The sequence below is a fragment of the Mercenaria mercenaria genome, chromosome 17 (genome assembly GCF_021730395.1).
Source record: "Mercenaria mercenaria strain notata chromosome 17, MADL_Memer_1, whole genome shotgun sequence".
Lineage (NCBI taxonomy): Eukaryota > Metazoa > Mollusca > Bivalvia > Venerida > Veneridae > Mercenaria > Mercenaria mercenaria.
The window spans coordinates 1,681,983-1,701,860 of NC_069377.1; the positions used below are offsets into that span (position 1 = coordinate 1,681,983).

A 19,878-nucleotide genomic window follows, 5' to 3' on the forward strand; every position below is an offset into this window, starting at 1 on the left:
GCTTACATTTAGAAAGCTAGCCCGCATACTTATAGTATTATCAATTATCAACCGTAGACTTCTACGGATAACTGTGATACCGAAATACACTGAAAAGTGATAGATATCCGTATTTTCCTTCTTCTTTCAATATGAAATACCTTTGGAGGGTCATGTACTTCAAACCTGGATAAAAGACAGCGATAAACGAACTTGAGATTGTAGCAGCTAGAACATAAACTGACACGTAATACTATAAATTGCTACGGTTGAACTAATTTCAATTTACCCTGGTAGCAAAGTAACCTACCTCCTAACGTTAAGGTAATAAGTTCCAACGGTTAGTTTAAATGTATTCTATAAAAATACCTTATTTGACTAACATGGAAAGACGCATAATTCTAACTGAAAGATGGAGTAATGGTGTTATTATTATTATACCAGATTTATATAGGTGTTATGATGAACAACGGAAGAAAAATATTGTTGTGATAGTATATGTTAAGGTATAACATAGTTCATTACTAACAAATCTTTATATGCTATAAAAATTCCACAACTTCATTTTTTACATAAATGTAGCGAAAGAGTTTAAAGCGCGGGTCACGGGTTCTATCAATATTAGTTCGAGGAGAAATGACTGCAATTTTTATTACATGTATGGATAATATAATGGCTATTAAAGTAAAGACCCATAACAACATCCAAATTTTAAGATACTAGTGTATCTTCTATCTTACTAATGATCTGAAGCTACTAGACAGCTAAACATTTCGAGTGAATGCAGGAAAATTTCCGGCAGTTTCGGACCCCTTTCCGGAACGTAAAATAAACAATTAGGTAATATCTTAATATTCGTTGTTTTATTTTTAGACATATACACACTGTTTGTTTCATTTTGTGTTTAAAATAAACAGATCAGAACAGAACTGATACTTTATCAAGATTTGTACATGGTACACCGGATACAATAAATTTCCTTAAATATAAATAGGTAAAATTTAGTAATTAGATGATGCCCATATTAAAGCTGGTTTTGGTGGTTTAAAGGAAACACGACGTGGTTCGAAATGTAACACAGAGATAAGCAATCTCTAAAAGGTCTTTTGAGTAACTTCCCTTCTTTCTATTGTTTCTTCTGAACAGGAGTTTCGTACTTTAGTCTTTATTTTCCAATATTATATGATAATAGAGAACTAAATCATCGCAAAGGCGGTTTTATTGACAAATAGGACTCCAGGAAAGAAGCAGAAGCACACACTGGTCTACCGTATCATGTGAATGTGTGTAGGTGATAAAACACATGCTATTATTTGCGACAGACAACGTTAAAATGGAAATAAAAGAAAACAACAACAAAGGCATGTTACAAATCTATATTTTTAGTATCAACGTATTTGCCGTATTAATTGCTTTGAATCTGATTTATATTCTTAATGAAAATGGAAACTGGCGAGGAATTATGCAATGCATACCTCGTACCCTACTCCATGGGTCAAACAAATTTTGCATTTAATCTGAAACGTTTCTCTGTCCTGGGTTAACCATTACTCCAGCGTATATGTCCTGATGTATGCTTTTAATCAAACGTTAACACTTGATGGGAAAAAAATTCTGCACACTATAATGTTTTAAACTAAGATGGATGCAAAGATAAAAGACAGATTGTCGAAAACCATTTGGCGAAGCAAAGGATTGAAGTAACAATGATTACAAGGCAGTGAAAAGTCTTGCAGCGATGCTTCCTTTAGATAATTTCGAGAAAGCAATTGTTATTTTCATAGCGCGGCAGTTTCATTTACCTCTGGTTACTTTGCCTGCATCATTTTTGCAAACTCTGAAAATAGAAAAGATTAAAATACATGAAATGCCCGAGAGCGTAATTAGCGGTGGCAAGTCTCTTTCTCTCTGTCTGTGTGTTTGTGTGTGTACGTGCGTGCGTGCGTGCGTGCGTGCGTGTGTGTGTGTGTTGAACGGACTTTCTTTCGCTCTGTTCCTCTGGTCAGATCACACTGAGTGGCTGTTTTTGTGCTACATTAAACGGCTTTGATTGTGTTTATCAAGAAAAGGGCACTTTATAGATAATAATACCTGTTTATAAAAACGCGTGGCCATAGTAAAATTAAATTTAATTACAAACAAAGCCCTTGATTTGTGTTTTCTTCTGCCATCAGTGTATCTAAAGCATAGAGAAATATTATAGTGTAAGAGTCAGTCAGTAGCAGTTCTCTAAACAGGATTTGGACAGTGAGAACGTTAAGGTATTTCCTAGTATATGCTAACAAGTTTATTTGTTTTCTTTATGTTGTCTCATTTAAAGCTATGTCTAGACATTATAAAACAACACCGTCTAGCTTTAAATGCAGAGGAAGATGCAAGATACACCTCAAGGCATTACTTGACGAGCGGACTTTGGAACAGAATTACAAGTCTACAGCCTTTAGCTGGATAACTTCATCACATGAAACAATCTAAAAACACCTAAGCTTGAAAGCTTTATCAACAGAAATCTACAATACGTCAGCAACATAATTTCATCACACGGAACAGTCTATGACACCCAAGCTGGATAGCTTCATCAACATAAACCTTTCAGTGCGTCAGTTGGAAAGCTGCATCACAATTAACGATATATTTAGTGCCTAAGCTGGTAGGGAAAATTTAAAACACAGGATATTTTTCTCACTCCGAAAGATATAAAGCACGTAAGCTGGATGATTTTATCAATCGTAACAAGCTATAGCACCTACGCTGTATAGTTTCATCGCAAGAAACAATCCATAGCACTTAAACTAGATAGTTTCATCACACAGAAAAATCTAATGTACTTAAAATAAATTTTGAACCAACAACAGCCTAGGGTTGGTGATTCTAGTCAAAAGCGAATTTTCAAGAACCCCTTAAGATTATAAATGAGTCCTAAAACAACAGAGGGCTTCACTAACCTACCTTCATAGTCGATCTGACCGTCACCATCAGCATCTCCCTCTCTGATCATTTCACGAACTTCATCATCTGTAAGTTTTTCTCCTAAGTTTGTCATTACATGCCTTAGTTCAGCAGCACTAATTTTACCATTACCATCTCTATCAAAAACTTTGAAAGCTTCTATCATTTCCGCCTCTTCAGTGTCTTTATCTTTCATTTTATTTGCCATCAAAGTCAGAAACTCTGGGAAATCTATTGTTCCGTTTCCTGTACAAAGGATGGAAATTCTTTTATCATTATTACAATGATATAATCATGGGAAAGTAAAACTATTTTCAAGATGCATGAAGTAATTTGGTACTTGCTAATGAACAAACGTGTTTAATTCCACTTCTCTAAGAATGCAGAAAATGACAACATCACTTGAGTCGATTATTTTCTATATCTCTCATAGACCTTAAAAATATATAACACATTGCCACGCATCCTTGAGTTTAAGGAGCCGACTATGTGAGTTAATGGTGACTAAGATACAAAGAAGGTCTCAAATCCCGACTCATGTCCAAATAGGCAATTGCCTGGTACTGGAATAAACGGTAAACCCCCACCCCCTCCCCTATTCTAAGGCATAGCATACCAAACTAACTAAGCATTCTAAAACATGCGTTTGATTGCCTATATTTTACAAATATTTTAAATCTTTCTATTAACCATTTGCATCCACCTCGTTGATCATGTCCTGTAAGTCAGCGTCCGTAGGGTTCTGACCCAATGACCTCATAACTGTGCCCAACTCATTGACTGTAATTGTGCCATCACCATCCTTGTCAAACAGACTGAAAGCCTCGTTTAACTCTGTAAGATACTAGTACGTGATAAAAATAAGACTAAAAACTGAACACAGGTAAATTTATAAAATATTTTGCTAAATCGTCCAGACATAGTACTAGAGATCAATCAATGACACAAATAATTATCATTCCCTGCATTAACCTGTACACCTGTATGACGCCAAATAATAGGAAGAACGAAGTAACAGTATGGTTAAAAACTTAGTAATAAGTCATCTGGTTGTATTTTCAAATTTCATGAAAAAATGCCGAAGAGATTTTTCTTGTTTTTATATATGATGTGTGATACGGTAGAAATAAAATTATATCTAAATTTCAGCTTAAATAGTTGATCTGATTTTATCAGACTTAAAACATTTCCCGATGTCATGCAATAATCATTTTTTGCGTTGAGTTAAATTCTTCCGCAATAATCCAGGTATAATTGGGGATTAAATATTTATCAATGACTTCATAGTTAGGACTATCTGCAAGGACGGGATACATGGAATTTGAATAAAAGAATTAAAAAAACTTAAACAACATGCTTAAAATGATCAAATCAAAACTTATGTATTATATTCCATTTTAAATTTTATATTCAAACATCCAATATTAATTTTAATTGCTTTTCATGATTTAAAATTTTAGATACTATTCTTAAATCGTCTGTGCAAATATAAATTTTCTGCAATAATGCGGATACTAAAAACAGCCTGTCTCGATTTGATGCAGGTAATAATTAGTTTTCTGAAATATGTAATAACATATAACTTACCGGCAGTTTGCTCTTCTGTCAGATTTTCAGCCTGAAAAAAACAAAAAAAAAAAAAAAAAAAAAAAAAAAAAAAAAAAAAACAAAAAAAAAAAAAACAGCGAATAAAGTGTAAGAAACTGCTTTGTGGCATGGAATGACCATTGCAATATACTAACAACACTAGGTGCACCGAGTATAAACAGTAAAGAAGGTTCAAATTGATATTTATAGTATTTATCTCACACTAGTCCAACACTGCATAGGATATCAAATGTCATGCGCACTTCGTATTGAAGTATTACATTTCGTAATAAGAGATAATATTTACTTATGCAAAATAAAATATCAAATTAAATAGTTTAAACACATGAACAAAATGCCTTAAAGACTTGTTTAATAATATTATATATAGATTTGCGAATGTAAGTTTCTATGTCACTTCCATATGCAGAAAAGATATTTACTTATTTAGTTAAAACATTTAAACTTATCTAGAAACATCTGTTTATAGCGTTTTAAAAATGGCGCAAGGCGGTGAATGAACCTAAATATTTTCAAAGTTTACGTAAAAATTAAACCAACCAAAACTAGTAAAAAGAGTATTTACAGCATAAATTGTGAAAAAAAACACACTTTAAATGCAAATAGAAAAAAAACAACTTACCATATCGAATTTAAACCCTTTATAACTCGCGTTGTACCACAGATTTTGAAACCTCGTTCCCCCAATTAAGTAATTAAATAACTTTTACAGGCTATTGAACTGTTTGCCACAATGCGACTTAATTATTTTTTTTCATATGCATGTCGCATAGCGAAGGGAAATGTTTATAAATAACACACACATACACAATAGTAATCTGTTTCTTCATACAAACTGAACTTCATCCCACACTAAATTCGGTTAGGGTGTACGGGTTTTACCATCACGTTTTCGTCACTTTGAACCAAAAATAGAAATGCACTCTGCAAATTAATTGGCATTTCATTTATGGGGTTGATATTTAATATATAACATATTAATTAATGCAGTAGCTGTAAAACAATCAGCCTATAAAACCAAGTTAAAACGAAATCCTAAACATCGGGTTGTATTTACTGCAAGGTGTTAATTTGCCGGGAAAGATGAACTGTTTCATGGTTTCCAGGTTTTCCAAGTTTTCCAAGGTTCGTTAAATAGTTAACAGATGCAAAGTTTCAGGCACTGGAAATAACAGTAACAAAGAAACCAGAATTGTACAAGTAAAACGTGAAAACGGTATCCGTCTTCTGAAGTTGATCGTGATGCAGAAAGTACAAAAACTTGAACTGAACGAGAGACGTCGACATCAAAATAGGGAAAAGCTATTATATTTAAATATGTTTTTAGTATCTTCGGTATTTAATATGGAAAAATGGGATAAGAAATGCTTTTCACCTAGCAGCAAATGTATCCAAAAGGGTGTGGGACCATACAAATATTTACTTCTTGAATTCTATTTCTCAGAATAAAAACATGTCATAACATTTTTCGTAATTTTGTAATGCTGATTTTCATAACGATTTTAAGCCCGGACCTCTCTTGCTTATTACCTCAACACCAGTTTCTGGATTCATCAATGCACATCTGTTGAACCACAAAATTCACCGAAATGAATGATCTTTTTTATATAAAATTCTAAAGGCAGTTACAGAAGTCTGATCATGTTGGGTATGTTGTAGTCCAATTCGTGACGTAATTATCACTTTCAGACTGGTCGTCAGGGGAGGTAATTAGAGTCATGGATTGGGACTGTGTATGATTAAGTTGATAATAAAGACAATATTATATGCTAATCATTTTATTACACACATCACCATGTTACAATTTGTCATTTATGTTTATGAAAGAAAGAATTTACAAAAAATAGACTTCATACAAAACTTATCATAATATTGTATGGTTTGCAAAACACATTGTTTTGTCATTGACATTATCACGCATTAACGATATTATTAAACCTTCTCCACACATCAACTTCAATTGCATGTAGATCTATATGTTGTACACTGTCTTGCCACATATCTTGTGTTGTATGTTCTCATGGGCCATTTGACCTAATGGAATATTGAAACTAAACTAAACTGTCGACATAAAATACACATCATTCTAAAAGTTTCCGGGAGTGTTAGTATGATCTTTTTGATTTTTCAGCTGAATATCTTAAACAATGACGATTCTAAGGCCAAAAGTGTGTTATTCCTATGGCAATAATCAAGCAAAATCACAATTTTGAAAACAACAATCATTTAAGGTTCACGTAAGCTTTATATGGAAAAAATTCAGTTTGCTTATAATTTGAGAAAAAAAATACATTGTTTGCTATCAGAATGTTTATCTTCTATAGTAAATTCAATTTTGCTCAAAACGTGTGACTGAATATTGCTGGAAACATTAGATTTGTGAGAATGACATACTTATGTCACAAAAGACAGTTTTTAAGTAGTGAGCACACTCAGAGATTATAAAAATATTTTGACCATAGGTCCAGTTTTTTCACAGAATTTAAGGTCATTTAAAAAACAAAGACAAATATCAAACAGGGAATGCCACGCACCAAAATATTTACGCAATTTGTAATAACGGTAGCCTTGCTGAAGAAGTTTACTTGTAATATATTGATTACGTTCATTGAAATGCTTGACATGACTACACGCTCTGGCAAACCGAATTAATTGAGAAATATATATCCCATAAGATGTAGCCTGAGGTACATCCCCATCCAAATGGGGAAAATCTACAATACTAAAATCAAAATCATCCCTCTTGTCATAAATTTTGGTATGTATAATATTATCATAAATAGAGAGATGTAAATCTAAAGATGAAACATCAGTATCCGAATTGTTAGTTTTAATTAATTGAAGCTCCCTAGGATAAATAGTACCCACCATTTGAACAAAAAAGAAGGATTATCCATATTAAGAATATCATCCAGATAGCGTGATGTATTATTAAATGCAGATATAATATCTGCCTGCGTATCTGGAGAAAGTCTCAGCATAAAGTCTCTTTCCTAACAATATAAAAACAAATCTGCGATTGTGTCTGACGGAAGAGGGGGAGCACTCTATGATAATCAGTTTTTAAATCCTACCAGGACTGAACTGTTTTGATATCTGTCATCTGGCCTGTTTCGTCGGGCCCTTAAGGGTGTTTCTCTTGTTGCTCTGTCTTCTGAAAAGGCATTGAGTACATACGTTTTTGGTTCTAAAGGTGTGCTTTTTATATAATTATACACGAGCATTTTTGTGTTTAACATGCCATGCCTTTTTGTTTCCATTACGTGTATTAGAGATTCACTTGAAGGGGATTTCTTTTATTTACACTGTCCCGTGTCTTTGGAACATGGTGGGGGTAAGAGTGAGGTTGGGTGCGCACCATAAACCGGTTTAAGCTCCCCAGTGGTATTTTTGCCACTGACCGTTCCAAGGCGGTGCCCCGCTGTGTTCCTATGTTTGTTCGTTTTATCCTCATGTGTTGGCTTTGTGCGTGTGCGCGTGTATGTGTATGTATGTTTGTGGTGTGCACGTCTGCGTGCTGTAGGTTTAGTTTTGGGGAGGCTGCGATTTTGGTACGTGGCATTCCCTGTTTGATATTTGTCTTTGTTTTTTAACGTCACATCGACACAATTATATGTCAAATGGCGACTTTCCAGTTTTTCAAGGCGAAAAAGACCTGAGATGCCCCTATGAGCACTAATTAATCAACCCCATTCTGTAATCAAACTGGAGAGTTTCCTCACATGGAAGAATTATACGCCCTAAACGACGTTTTGAATCCGCAGTGGCGATTACAAATGACTCACAGTCAGCTATATTAATCACCTGGCCACGAAGCCCCTCTAAGAAAGCTGTAGGCCCATTTGTTGTTTTTTTTGTACTGTAAAATATCTTTTAGTCTAAATGCCACTTGATCTGTAGCTCACAAGCAATATGAGTCATTGACTGAGCACAGGCCATCATTCTACCAAGTTTAACGGGTTCGAATCACTTGTCCCTCCCCGGTGTTGGTCTGAAACCACACTTGGGATGTAGAATCCTTTCATATCACGAAGCTGATTTACGGAAGCTCGTTAGCCAAACCAAGATGCCAACTTAGGCATGGAATAATACGCAAAGGGGTACTTTCCGTTTTTCCCCCGCCATCAAAACTGCAAAATTATCTTACATTTATGTCGGTCTGACGTTCAATACATTTATGTCGGTCTGACGTTCAATACCTTTATGTATGTCTGACGTTCAATAATACAACAACAACTAGAAAATGCAAAATTAAATGAACATGAAAACAACAAAAGATAAAGTAAAACATCAATAAAATGATCGCATAAGAGCATCTCTTAAGTGTCACTATAATACAAAGAATTATTTCTGTAAGAAATATATGATATATTGTTAAATGAAACGTGTACAATATTAACAGGTGCATATCAACCATGACGTGAAAAACGCGCAACAAATGCTCCCCTCCAACCCCCCCCCTCCAAAAAAAAACCCATTTAATTCTATAGCGATTCTCCGTAAAGGCGTCTCGTCATGGACAACAAATGACAGAATCATTTAGCTCAGAATATCATATCAAAAAGGTACAAAAAATGAAAGTATCACAAAAGAATGAAGAAATGAAACATCACAGCGTTTAGCTCAACATGCCCAAATGAGCTCCGTCAAAGCGTGACAGTACTTACAGTGAAAGCATTACTTAATAAAATACCATGAAGATTGTGCATTATATTGTGATTTGAAAAACACGTAAATAAAAAATATATCCCATTTCGTAAATAAGTTGTTTAAAAGTAAGAAAGGACACTACTTGGTTATAATCTCATTTAAGCGTAAGAACAATTTATATTATCTAGAAAATGGCGTTTTTTGTTCCTCCGTAACATTAAGGATTTGTCAATGAGTGTAATACTAGTGAGCAACTTATTCCACAGGGTTCAATCTATGTTTCTAACGTTTAGGACAGCAAAGACACTGTTGTGACAAAGCTAGCCTTATAAACCGATGATCAGTGTTTGAGAAATAAATTACCATCCCATACTACATGTGTATCTAGAGTTTCTTTTTGTATGATAACCTGGTCTGTTCAACTGGTATGTTAGCAGGCAAACGTTTCAGATATTTGATACGTACTTTACCTATACGACAGCTAACGTTGAACAAATAATCTGAGTTGCCTCTAACTTGCTGATATGTTGTATGAAATAGATAAATAAACCGTAGAGGACCAAGTGTTATTCACTGCGGAGAATGTCTTCCAGTTACGTCTACAACCGGATTCAAAGATATGACGAACTATATGCACTGTATAGAAAATAAAACGTGTAGGTGTTAACGAAAGCTTGCTGCCTAAACAAAACTTTAAAATTTGATTTTGTTAAGATGTTTGCAGTATGTATAACACGCACATGTGCAGGTTCATTGGTGAAAAAATAGCTAACATTATGTAATTAATGACCTTGTTACTAGTATAGACGTGGAAAAGAAGGGGAATTTGATTTTATTATCAAATCATTACCAGGTTGCGTCGGTTGAGTCTTTGTTGTTCGTTTTTAGACAGAAATGTTGTGGAACTGCCAAGTTTAGAAACTTTAAAACAATACAGTGGCATTAACAGTTAAAATGTTCAGAGCTTATAAATTAAGTTACGAGAGTTAACGTCTGTTGTTGGGATACGTCAGCACAAATTGATTGTATTGCTGGTAACTCTGAAAAAGAAAAATCGTATTGAAAATCAAGTATAGACTGGTAACAAGTATGGTATAATGTCTTTAAAGGTAGGCATGCGCACCTGCTGCATGGAACGAATTGAACGATTTTCATGAAGTTTTTGTGGATGAAAAAAAGTAGATCACTAGGTCGTGGTGGGTATTTAATGTACGTATGTATATACGGTGGACAAGGTTAGTTCATGCAGCAGGAACACGTGATATATGTGCCTACTCTGGTCTTACACGGGATAACTGTAACAAATACTGCCTCTTTTCATCTATCATATAAGCTGAAACAGGATTTCAAATTGGTTATATATGATAAATGCAGCAGCTTGTTTTAAACAGAAGAACAGAACATACATTTATTTCCGGTTTGTACAATAAATACAAAACGGCATTTCCCCGCAAAATTACTTTTTCAAGGGCAGATAACTCTTTTTCGATACGGTGACCTATGATTTTTATTGCATATATTCGTTTCTTAGATAATTGTCCTTCAATATCCAAAGTTTAAAGAAATTCTGTTATTGGGAAAATTTTCGCCCATCTCACATACAGGGAATTCTAGCGTACGCCTTTAATGTAAAAATATTTCAGACGGGTTGTTTCAGACATCCAACAAGTACATATTAATTTATGCTAAATATAGAAGGAGGGGAAGGAAATGGTAAGGGGCAAAATGGGGCGGGGGGGGGGGGGGGGGGGGGGGGGGGGGAAGGGAGGAACCCGAATGTGAAAGTCAGTATATTTTAGACTCGGGAAGTTTGGATATAATTGCATAGGACAGAAATGAATTACAACCACAATACAACCACCTACAAAAAGAATGTGTGTGTAATTTAGCATTTAATTCTGAGAGGTCATGATTTTAATCTATCATTTTTCACCGACTTTTTCATCAATTTCCGGCGTGGCAGACAATACATGAACGAAAGCACGAAAACCCGTTGGAAAAAGATAAGAGTTGTTTTCCTTGCATTATAAATTTTACAAAATTCTATTTGGTACACATAATGTCGTAAGAATTTAATATTAAGTTCAAAGAATGAAACTTAAACACTTATTTATAGCAGTTAGTTATGTGTTTCAACTTTTCCTCACTTTGTCCCATTTATACAATTTGTAATTCAAGAAATGATTCTGCGGCCATAAATTCATTCTGCAAAGGAGAGCGTTTTTTTTAACAAAAAAAAAAAAATAATGAATATTTTATTATTAGTGGTAAAATAGGACAGAATTGTAGGGTAAGGGTAGCATTGTAACTGTTTATACTGACATTACGCCAAGGAGGATAATTCTTTTTGCAAACAGGAGAGGGGGTGCGTTTATCGGTAGAGCACTTAAATGGGCGTATATAGCGGTGCATGTACATCCCAAAAATATGCGCAAGTTTACTTATTAGCAATGCATTTATGTTGTTAAGGTTTTGTCTTAACGGGCTATATCTCTTGAACCGGGTATGTTTCTAATATCTCTTGACAATATGCGAAAGTTCACTTCATAGTGATATATTTCTGAAATTTTAGGCTAGCTGTCTTGAAAAATATAAGTAAAATATACTTACTAAAGGTTAGCGCTAGGATTACCATGGTTATAAAATATACACATTAAAGATACTTATCATTCAAATTCGGTATAGATCAGAGTCTTCCTTATATCACAGGTGCACTGTCTGAATTAGATTGCTTACCGTAACAAATCTACCTCCTGACAGATCTGAAGTAGCCGTAAGTGAAGCAGAATTTGTTAAATTGCTCGATCCAGCTGTTTCTTCCATCTTGAAATGTAGTACTCCATAATCTTTGAGTATTGGTCTTTCAAGGGTTACCAAACTTATGTGTGAGGATATATCGGTATCCGGTACGGCGACAGAATAAAGACGCATCTAGAATAGAAATGAAACGCTCGAAAAATATATTTAAAATAAATTTAAAACAAAAACAGTGTTTTTCATACACGCCACATTGAAACGTTAAAGCGGTGGAACCAAAGTTCAGCGTAAAATGTATTCAGTACAAATAAATGAGTAACCTGTCTATCTCTCTATGATTTGTTTAAACACAAAATGGAACAACAACGTAAAAATGCCTTGCTTTTTGCGCAGTCTACATCGGAATTGCATATATACTCACCGTATCATAGATATACGTATGTATGTGTGTTCAAGTTTAGCTCTGTTTCAACATTATTTTCAATTATAAAGGACAGGGTCTACTTTTATAGTGCTATCCTTACTTGTACGTGATAGAAAACATTGCAATATTATTTCTATGAATGATGGATTTACAGAGGAAAGTGATCAGTGGAAGCGAATATGGATGTTTCAAATAAAGATAATAAATTGAATCTTCATAAATAGATATTACTAATTACTATTATGTTTTTAAAGTATTGTTGAGTGATGCGATTTCACAAGTGACGTTTATTTCTATTTCATGAAGGCGACAATTGTAATGGGTTGAATAAAATGAAATGTCAGAACAATTATTTTACTTTAAGTTGTTTTAATGTAAAAGTAATATATTCCGCTTTCTTAATTTATTAAGACAATTCCATAATGAAGTACATTCGGCATGTACGAAGTGAACTTGATCCGAGCCGTGCCATGAGAAAACCAACATATGGCGTTTGCGACCAGCATGAGTTCCAGAGACGGATGGTTCTAGGGAAATAAGAGTTAGCTCCCCAGTGGTGTTTTTGCCACTGACCGTTCCAAGGCGGTGCCCCTCTGTGTTCCTTTGTTTGTTCGTTTTGTCCTCATGTGTTGGCTTTGTGTGTGCGCGCGCGCGTGCGTGCGTGCGTGCGTGTGTGCTGCGTGTGTGCGTATGTGTTTGTGGTGTGCACGTTTGCGTGCTGTGGGATTCGTTTTGGGGAGGCTGCGTTTTTGGTGCGTGGCATTCCCTGTTTGATACTTGTCTTTTTTTATTTTTTTTATTTTATTTTTTTTAAAAAAAGGTATTGGGTGCTGGAATAAGGGATCAAATAATTCAGATTTCTAATAGGGGTCAGGTAACCTTGGTCAATTGTAATGGTATGGGTCCTTATTTTGTAAAATAAAAGTAATGAACAGTTTAACCTACGATACTGGAGAGTTTGCCACCCTAGCTAATTCAACATTTCAGTTACACTGCTTGTGTAGTTGTAATCATTCATGACATACCTAGCTGCTGACCTTTGGACTCGTTCGAGTTTATGGGTGAGAGATTTCTGCCAGGGATGCCACAAACTTGAACAGTATTCTAGTTGGGGGTGGACGTAGGTGGTGTATGCGGCTTGCTTAACCTTTATGTTATCTGTCTTGACATTTCTCTGGATAAACGAAGAGAAGAGGTTGCCTTAGAAGTTATGTTCTCTATATGTTGTGACCAGTTCAAATCATTGGAGACAGTTATTCCTAGGTACTTATCTGATGAGGTGGACTTTAACTCTGTGTTGTGTAACCTGTAGGGGAAAATAATGGGATTTCTTTTTCTACTTACTCCAAGGACTTCACATTTGTCAGGGTTAAATTCCATTTGGCAGACTCTTTCCCATGTTTCTAATTTATGGAGATCTTCTTGAAGGTATAGGCTATCATTATTTGATTTAACTGTAAGGTAAACAATGGTATCATCTGCAAACATTCGTGTTTTACATTTGACCGAGTCTGGCAGGTCGTTAATATGCATACAAGGAAAAGGCAGGGCCCAAGGACAGACCCCTGTGAACACCAGACAGGACCGGAAGTTCACTAGGCAGTTGACCTTCAACTCCGACTTTCTGAGTACGATTAGAGAGGAAGGATTTGACCCAGTTAGTTATTTGAGGACTAACACCTAGAGACTGTAATTTGTAAATTAGCCTCAGATGGTCGACTTTGTCAAATGCCTTAGAAAAATCCATAACGATGACATCAGTTTGTTGGCCTTGTTCTAAGTTGCTATAAAGTTCCTGGGTAAAACTAATAAGTTGAGTTTCGCAACTATGACCCGACCAAAAATTATGCACAGGCTGGTCTGGATCCATGCTGATTGCAAAGCCACTATATTGATTTTCTCACGGCACGGCTCATATAACGATTTAAGATTCTAAACCACCAAAAGAAATAAAACTGTTGCTGGTTTCCTTCGCCTAAGTTCCATTTTGAAAGAGATTCACAGATATTTTTCCACAGCACATTTGCTTCAAGAAAATGAAAAGAATATGGAGAAGTAAAATGCTAGTCGGTTGTAATTAGGTCTCTCATATTATAACATTTCATAAAGCACACTACTTTCGTTCATACTCTCTTGGTCTTCTCTTTACACGCAAATTCGCTCAAATGTAAAATTAGGATCGGTTTAACTGGGGCATTTTCGACTAAACCTTTAATTAGAAGCGTCGCTATCATTTGACCGTACATGAAGTTAAAAATTCGGAGGCAAGTACGCTGATACTGCTTAAAATTATGAAATATATTTTTATATCCAAAATCTGAAGAGATTACATTAAATGAATTAAATGAATGTATTCTTATTTTTAAAGCGTCTACACCGTCTAAACAGCTGATCGCATGTTTTGGTATGCTGTCGTTATAGGTGTAGACGAATTAGGAGCTCTATGAAAAGATCATAATTACAAAACAACTAAATGCTTATTTTCGTCTACAACGTATATTTATAAGGCATTAGTACTATTATTTCAGACAGTTGTATAATTCAAATTCTTACACGACCAGCAAATAACCTACATGCTTGTAGAGCAAAATCTATCTCTGGTTATTCTGCAATAAACAACTCGCGTGCAATGACGTCATCCGATCCAGTGCGTAGCACTGTCGTAAAAAGTAGTTACCATTTTTTAACACTTTTGATACTAGTATGTCGTGTTAGAATCCAAATAACAAGTTCCCTAGTGTGATTTATCGTAGAATAACCCGAGGTTTTCGTTCTTATGCGAAACAATACATCACTCAGGCCTGCGGCCTTCGTGATATATTCTTACGCACAAGAACTCAAAACTCGGGTTATTCTACAATAATCCACGTTTGGAAAATTATTATTTCTTAAATAACAAATGCTCAAGCTTTAGGATAGATTTACTTTAATATCATTCAAAACAATGCAGTAATGGAGATCTCTCTCGTGGCACATTTCATTCTTTGAAATGATTTCCTGTCATAAACCGAACAAAATGGCTAATTACATGGTTCGGAATGACATTTCTCTTTATGTGAAGAAACTATAAACAGTTTACGAATACGATCCAGTCTGGTAGAATCTATTGACTTTATTACAGAATATTAAGCCATTAGAATTAGAAACAGTAGATTTCGAAATCAATGCCAAAAGTACACACATAGGAATTATCATAATGAGCATACTTCATCTATTGTACCCCTGAAGTAGGTATTGTTTTGTTTGCCAAGGTAAACCGTCAGATCATGTGTCTCAGCTTCAACAGTCTGAAATTGTTAATCATATATTTTCTTCATATAAAATTTCTCTAAAAGAAATTAGTGTACAAGTTATATACATATAGACTTCTACGCTCTAATAAGACTGTCAATTCTACAGTCTACTTATAAATTGTTTTCCTATCTTTTTGCGGTTTAGAAGAAACATCGTATGTTTTATATATAAAAGAATGGCCAAGATTCAAACTGCAATAGGCCGAGGATGTACTTGTTATAGGCTGAGTAGGTTCAATTAGTAATGATCGAGCTTCCAACTGTGTTAAATGGGCCGAGATTTAAAATATAATAGCCGAGGTTCCCAATGTAACGAATCGAGGTTCCAGCTGTTTCCAGCTGTGACGACCTGGGGTTCCGTTTTTTGGTCCGAGTTTCCAGCTCGGGCCGGGAAGCTAGGATAAAAATAACCTGCTTTTTTTCTATGCTTAAAAAGTACAAAGACAAGTCACCTAGGTATAACACTACATTAATTATTTTTAAAACCAAAAATAAAAACATGCCAGACGCCTTTTTTAAAATAAAATGATCAAAAAAAGTTAACAAAAGTAATATGAGCTACATGTATCAAATGTAAAAATGATGCTTAAATATTAATAAGTAGCCGGTCAGTAGATCTCATTCATGATCAATGAACTTCAGTGTTTTAATTCGATGTGCAAAACTGTACATGTCATCCAAGTTTCAAAGATGTATCTTAAAAACAAGGAAGTAGGTCAGTACGTAATATTCATGGTCAACGAGAGTCAGTTTTAAGATCGCTATGAAAAACTAAACATGTCATCCAAATTCCAAGGCTGTTTCTTAAAAGAACAAGAAAGTAGGTCAGTAGGTCAAAGTAACAGTTAAGTGACCCCTAATTACTTGGGATTATCAGTTCACTATAATTAAACAGTCTAAGAAATATGATCTGAAAGTTTTGAAGTATTTCTTTCCTATATAACAAGTGAGGCTTCTTTCCTCTCAAGGGGCATTATTCGAATAATCTTGTTATAAATCAAAATATAATATAAATATCAAAGGCCTTTTAGACAAGAAGAGTTTTACTTTTTTCCTATATAAGTCTATGTAAAATAGAAAAAGTGGAAACTTCACAGGTCGCTCAACACAAATACGAAAATGTTGCAGACTCGGTTTGATTGAGCCTGTTCATGGACGGTAGTAGAAATACATGCTACCGTCTACGCCCTCTTGCCCCGGGTTGAGCAGAACACAACATTTACACATGCTAAAAGTACAAAAAGCCATTTAGAGACATCCGCAGATGTATTCAAACGGCGGTGAACATGGAACCTTCAATGATACACGGGTTGTGGCGTGCAATTCCATGAAAAGCGGCTTTTGTCTACAGATGAATTGATAGGTGTGTCCTAAAACTTGGGACACCCTGGGTGGGGCCTCTTTTCAGCGATGGGACATAATTTTAATAATTTTGATAGAGGACCACTAAGTAATTCATTCAAAATATCAAAAGCCTAAGCCTTCCAGTTTCAGATAAGAAGATTTTTTAAGTTTTTCCTATATAAGTAAAAGTATGGACAAGAAGAATTTCAATTTTTTCCCTATATAAGTCTATATCAACCATGTGACCCCTGGCGCGGGACAATATTTGACCCTAGGGAGATAATTTGATTAAACTTGGTAGAGGACTATTTGTTGATGTTACATACCAAATATCAAGGTCCTAGATCATGTGGTGTTGGACAAGAATATTTTCAAACATTTTCCCTAAATAAGTCTTAATAAACCATGTGTCCCCGGGGCGGGACCATGTTTGACCCTAGGGGGATTATTTGAAAAACTTGGTAGTGGACAATTTTATTATGTTACATACAAAATATTAAAACCCTAGGCCCTGTGGTTTTGGACAACAACATTTCCAAAGTTTTTCATATGTATGTCTATGTACATCATATGACCCAAGGACGGGTATAATTTGAACAAACTTAGTAAAGGGCCTTGACAAACGACGCACGACGGAAGACGGACATCGAGCGGTCACAAAAGCTCATCTTGAGCCTTTGGTTCAGGTGTTCAAATACCACAGTTAAGGTAATATCTATTTTGAAAAGAAAAACTAACATTAGTATAACAATTTAAATAAATGAACAACACCTATACCAATATGGTTTTGACCAGAAATGAACATTGACAATAAAACAGAACCAAATCATACACTACCCAGTTGACTATCGATACACCTGCTGTTATCCCGTCTTGAACACCATCAATAAATAGAGTAATGGTCTCGTCTGAAATTATCCTCCAGCAAATGAAAAAAAAGCCTTCTTGGTATTCAAAGACGAATAACATTCAAACATTTATGCATTTATGTGTCTACAATATGGACGAGTAATAAACTCGACATGTACGGTATTCAAGTATAGCGACCTTGGCAAATGTATCAAATTTAACATTCAGAATGCATGACGGAATGCATGACGGCATTCTTTCGATTATTTCACGGAACAGAAATCATAATTGCCTTTTTTAGCAACAAGGGTTTATGAAATAATGTACAGCAAAACTGTGTGTTAACGCTATTTGTACACGATGGGCGGTTATACGTCGGGCGTAATAATTTCACAAGGGCGCAGCCAGAGTGAATTACTTCGAACGACGTATAACCGTCTGAGTGTATAAACAGTATTAAAACACCGTTTTGTTAAACATTATTTCGATTTTAACATGTATCTTATTGTAACATTTAGATCAAATATGACAGAACTGTATCTTCGCGCTTGCATGACGCAAACTGTTAACTATGATACCAACAGAAATAATTACAGAAATAGTGGTTATTTTTGTACCTTTTATTTTCCTTTCAGGGCATTTGCCTGACGCGCAAGACATAGTTTTTGGATTCAGCACATCCAAATTATGTTCAAACAGTATATTGAGCCAAATACTAACAATATGCTTGTAACTTCTTAAACAGGCATATATCTGCTACATCGGACTTGACTATTCGAAATATAAAGATAGTTGTTGATTTCATTTGAAGCAAAGTAAAGTATATAAAAAGAAAATTTATTTGAAAGATAAAGATAGTACTTATAAATATATTTTATATGTATGTATTATACAATCATTGTTCATTTGTCATATCATGGAAATAATACTCACTGACTACCTGAGTTGTGTTTGTTGTATGGTGTTGGAATAATTGGTAACGACTACAAATAGTTAATCACTTCTTACTCACCTGTAGTTTGTAATATATACATAAATCAAAGTCAGCTTGCTAAACAAATTTCTAAACTTGCGCGAAAGAGCATGATTTCTCTTGTAAAATTTCCCTGTAGGGATGTTCCTGGTTCCTAGACAACTTTTCATTCCACATGTTTACTTAATTATTCGAGCTAGTGGAATTTTCAACACGAAATGTTCCGGTTTACTTTGTCTGACATGACTTCAAATTTTCTCGGGCAGGACCCCCGAACACCTACCAATATGTATTCCTAATTTAACAGATTAGTACTTGATGTGTTTCTGAACTGTTCACACATTTTTGTCAGAAACTGCACAAAAATGCAGTATTTTGTCTTGTAGGAGTTCAAAATGTCTCAGGGAAGACCTCAGAGCCCTGATTATAAGGAAAGTAGTGCGTACTTTTCAACCTATTTTGCTAATATATATATTTTGGCATAAAAAAAGGAATTTTGACTTATAAAATTAAAATTTTCTAAGAATCTGTCTTTCTATACATCCACCGCGATTGAAATGTCAGATAAAAGGGTGTAACAGACAAAGCGACACCTATATGTTCGTCTCGTTGGAGGGGGGGGGGGGGAGGGGGTGGGAACATATAAATCGCTACCTTCTATGCTGTGCCTGTATATAATATTATACCAGACATCAGTAGACAGAACTGAGGACGACACCACAGACTGTGTTCCATATCCACCATATACCAACGAGTTCTCCACCCAAAGACATAGGGTACCATTTGACGTACAGAAAATGGGATATGGTCCAGTTGTGTAACCGCTATCCAGTTTCAACCAAACCTCAACGGTAAAACTGTATGTAAAAACAACATATAAATTAGAACTCTTGCTAGAGAAGTCTCTATCATGAGCTAAACAAGGACGTGCAAAGACTGCATCATGATTCGAAACTAGAATGTGCTGGCAAAGACCCTATCATGACGCGAAACTAGGACATGCTAGAAAAGACTGTATCATGACACAAAACCAGGACGTGCTGCAAAAGACT

At 35.1% G+C, this 19,878-nt stretch overlaps 2 protein-coding genes across 2 annotated transcripts in view; both read right to left on the reverse strand.

Moving 5' to 3' along the window:
* Positions 1 to 1,341: 1,341 nt before the first annotated feature.
* Positions 1,342 to 5,353, reverse strand: LOC123536689 (uncharacterized). The gene is made up of 5 exons (XM_053528718.1): positions 5,159 to 5,353; positions 4,516 to 4,546; positions 3,619 to 3,762; positions 2,929 to 3,174; positions 1,342 to 1,816 (listed from the first exon to the last, which is right to left on the reverse strand). The coding sequence occupies exons 1-5, from the start codon at positions 5,159 to 5,161 to the stop codon at positions 1,788 to 1,790; spliced, it is 453 nt and encodes a 150-aa protein (XP_053384693.1). The 5' UTR covers positions 5,162 to 5,353; the 3' UTR covers positions 1,342 to 1,787.
* Positions 5,354 to 8,985: 3,632 nt separating this feature from the next.
* LOC123536011 (uncharacterized) overlaps positions 8,986 to 19,878 on the reverse strand; it is an 82,946-nt gene continuing 72,053 nt past the window's right edge. Inside the window, exons 54-58 of the mRNA XM_053528651.1 lie at positions 19,481 to 19,683; positions 17,842 to 17,912; positions 15,574 to 15,654; positions 11,923 to 12,117; positions 8,986 to 10,226 (exon numbers count right to left, since the gene is read on the reverse strand). Of these exons, the coding sequence (XP_053384626.1) occupies positions 10,173 to 10,226; positions 11,923 to 12,117; positions 15,574 to 15,654; positions 17,842 to 17,912; positions 19,481 to 19,683 (604 nt within the window). The 3' untranslated portion in view covers positions 8,986 to 10,172. The remainder of the gene's footprint in view (positions 10,227 to 11,922; positions 12,118 to 15,573; positions 15,655 to 17,841; positions 17,913 to 19,480; positions 19,684 to 19,878) is intronic.

Bases quoted from the DNA above. Each gene is read 5' to 3' on its own strand.
- LOC123536689 (XM_053528718.1), bottom strand. The intron at 3,175-3,618 runs GTTAATAGAAAG...TCCTTTGTACAG, and splicing joins CAACGAGGTGGATGCAAATG to GAAACGGAACAATAGATTTC. The intron at 1,817-2,928 runs GTAGGTTAGTGA...TTCTATTTTCAG, and splicing joins CGGTCAGATCGACTATGAAG to AGTTTGCAAAAATGATGCAG.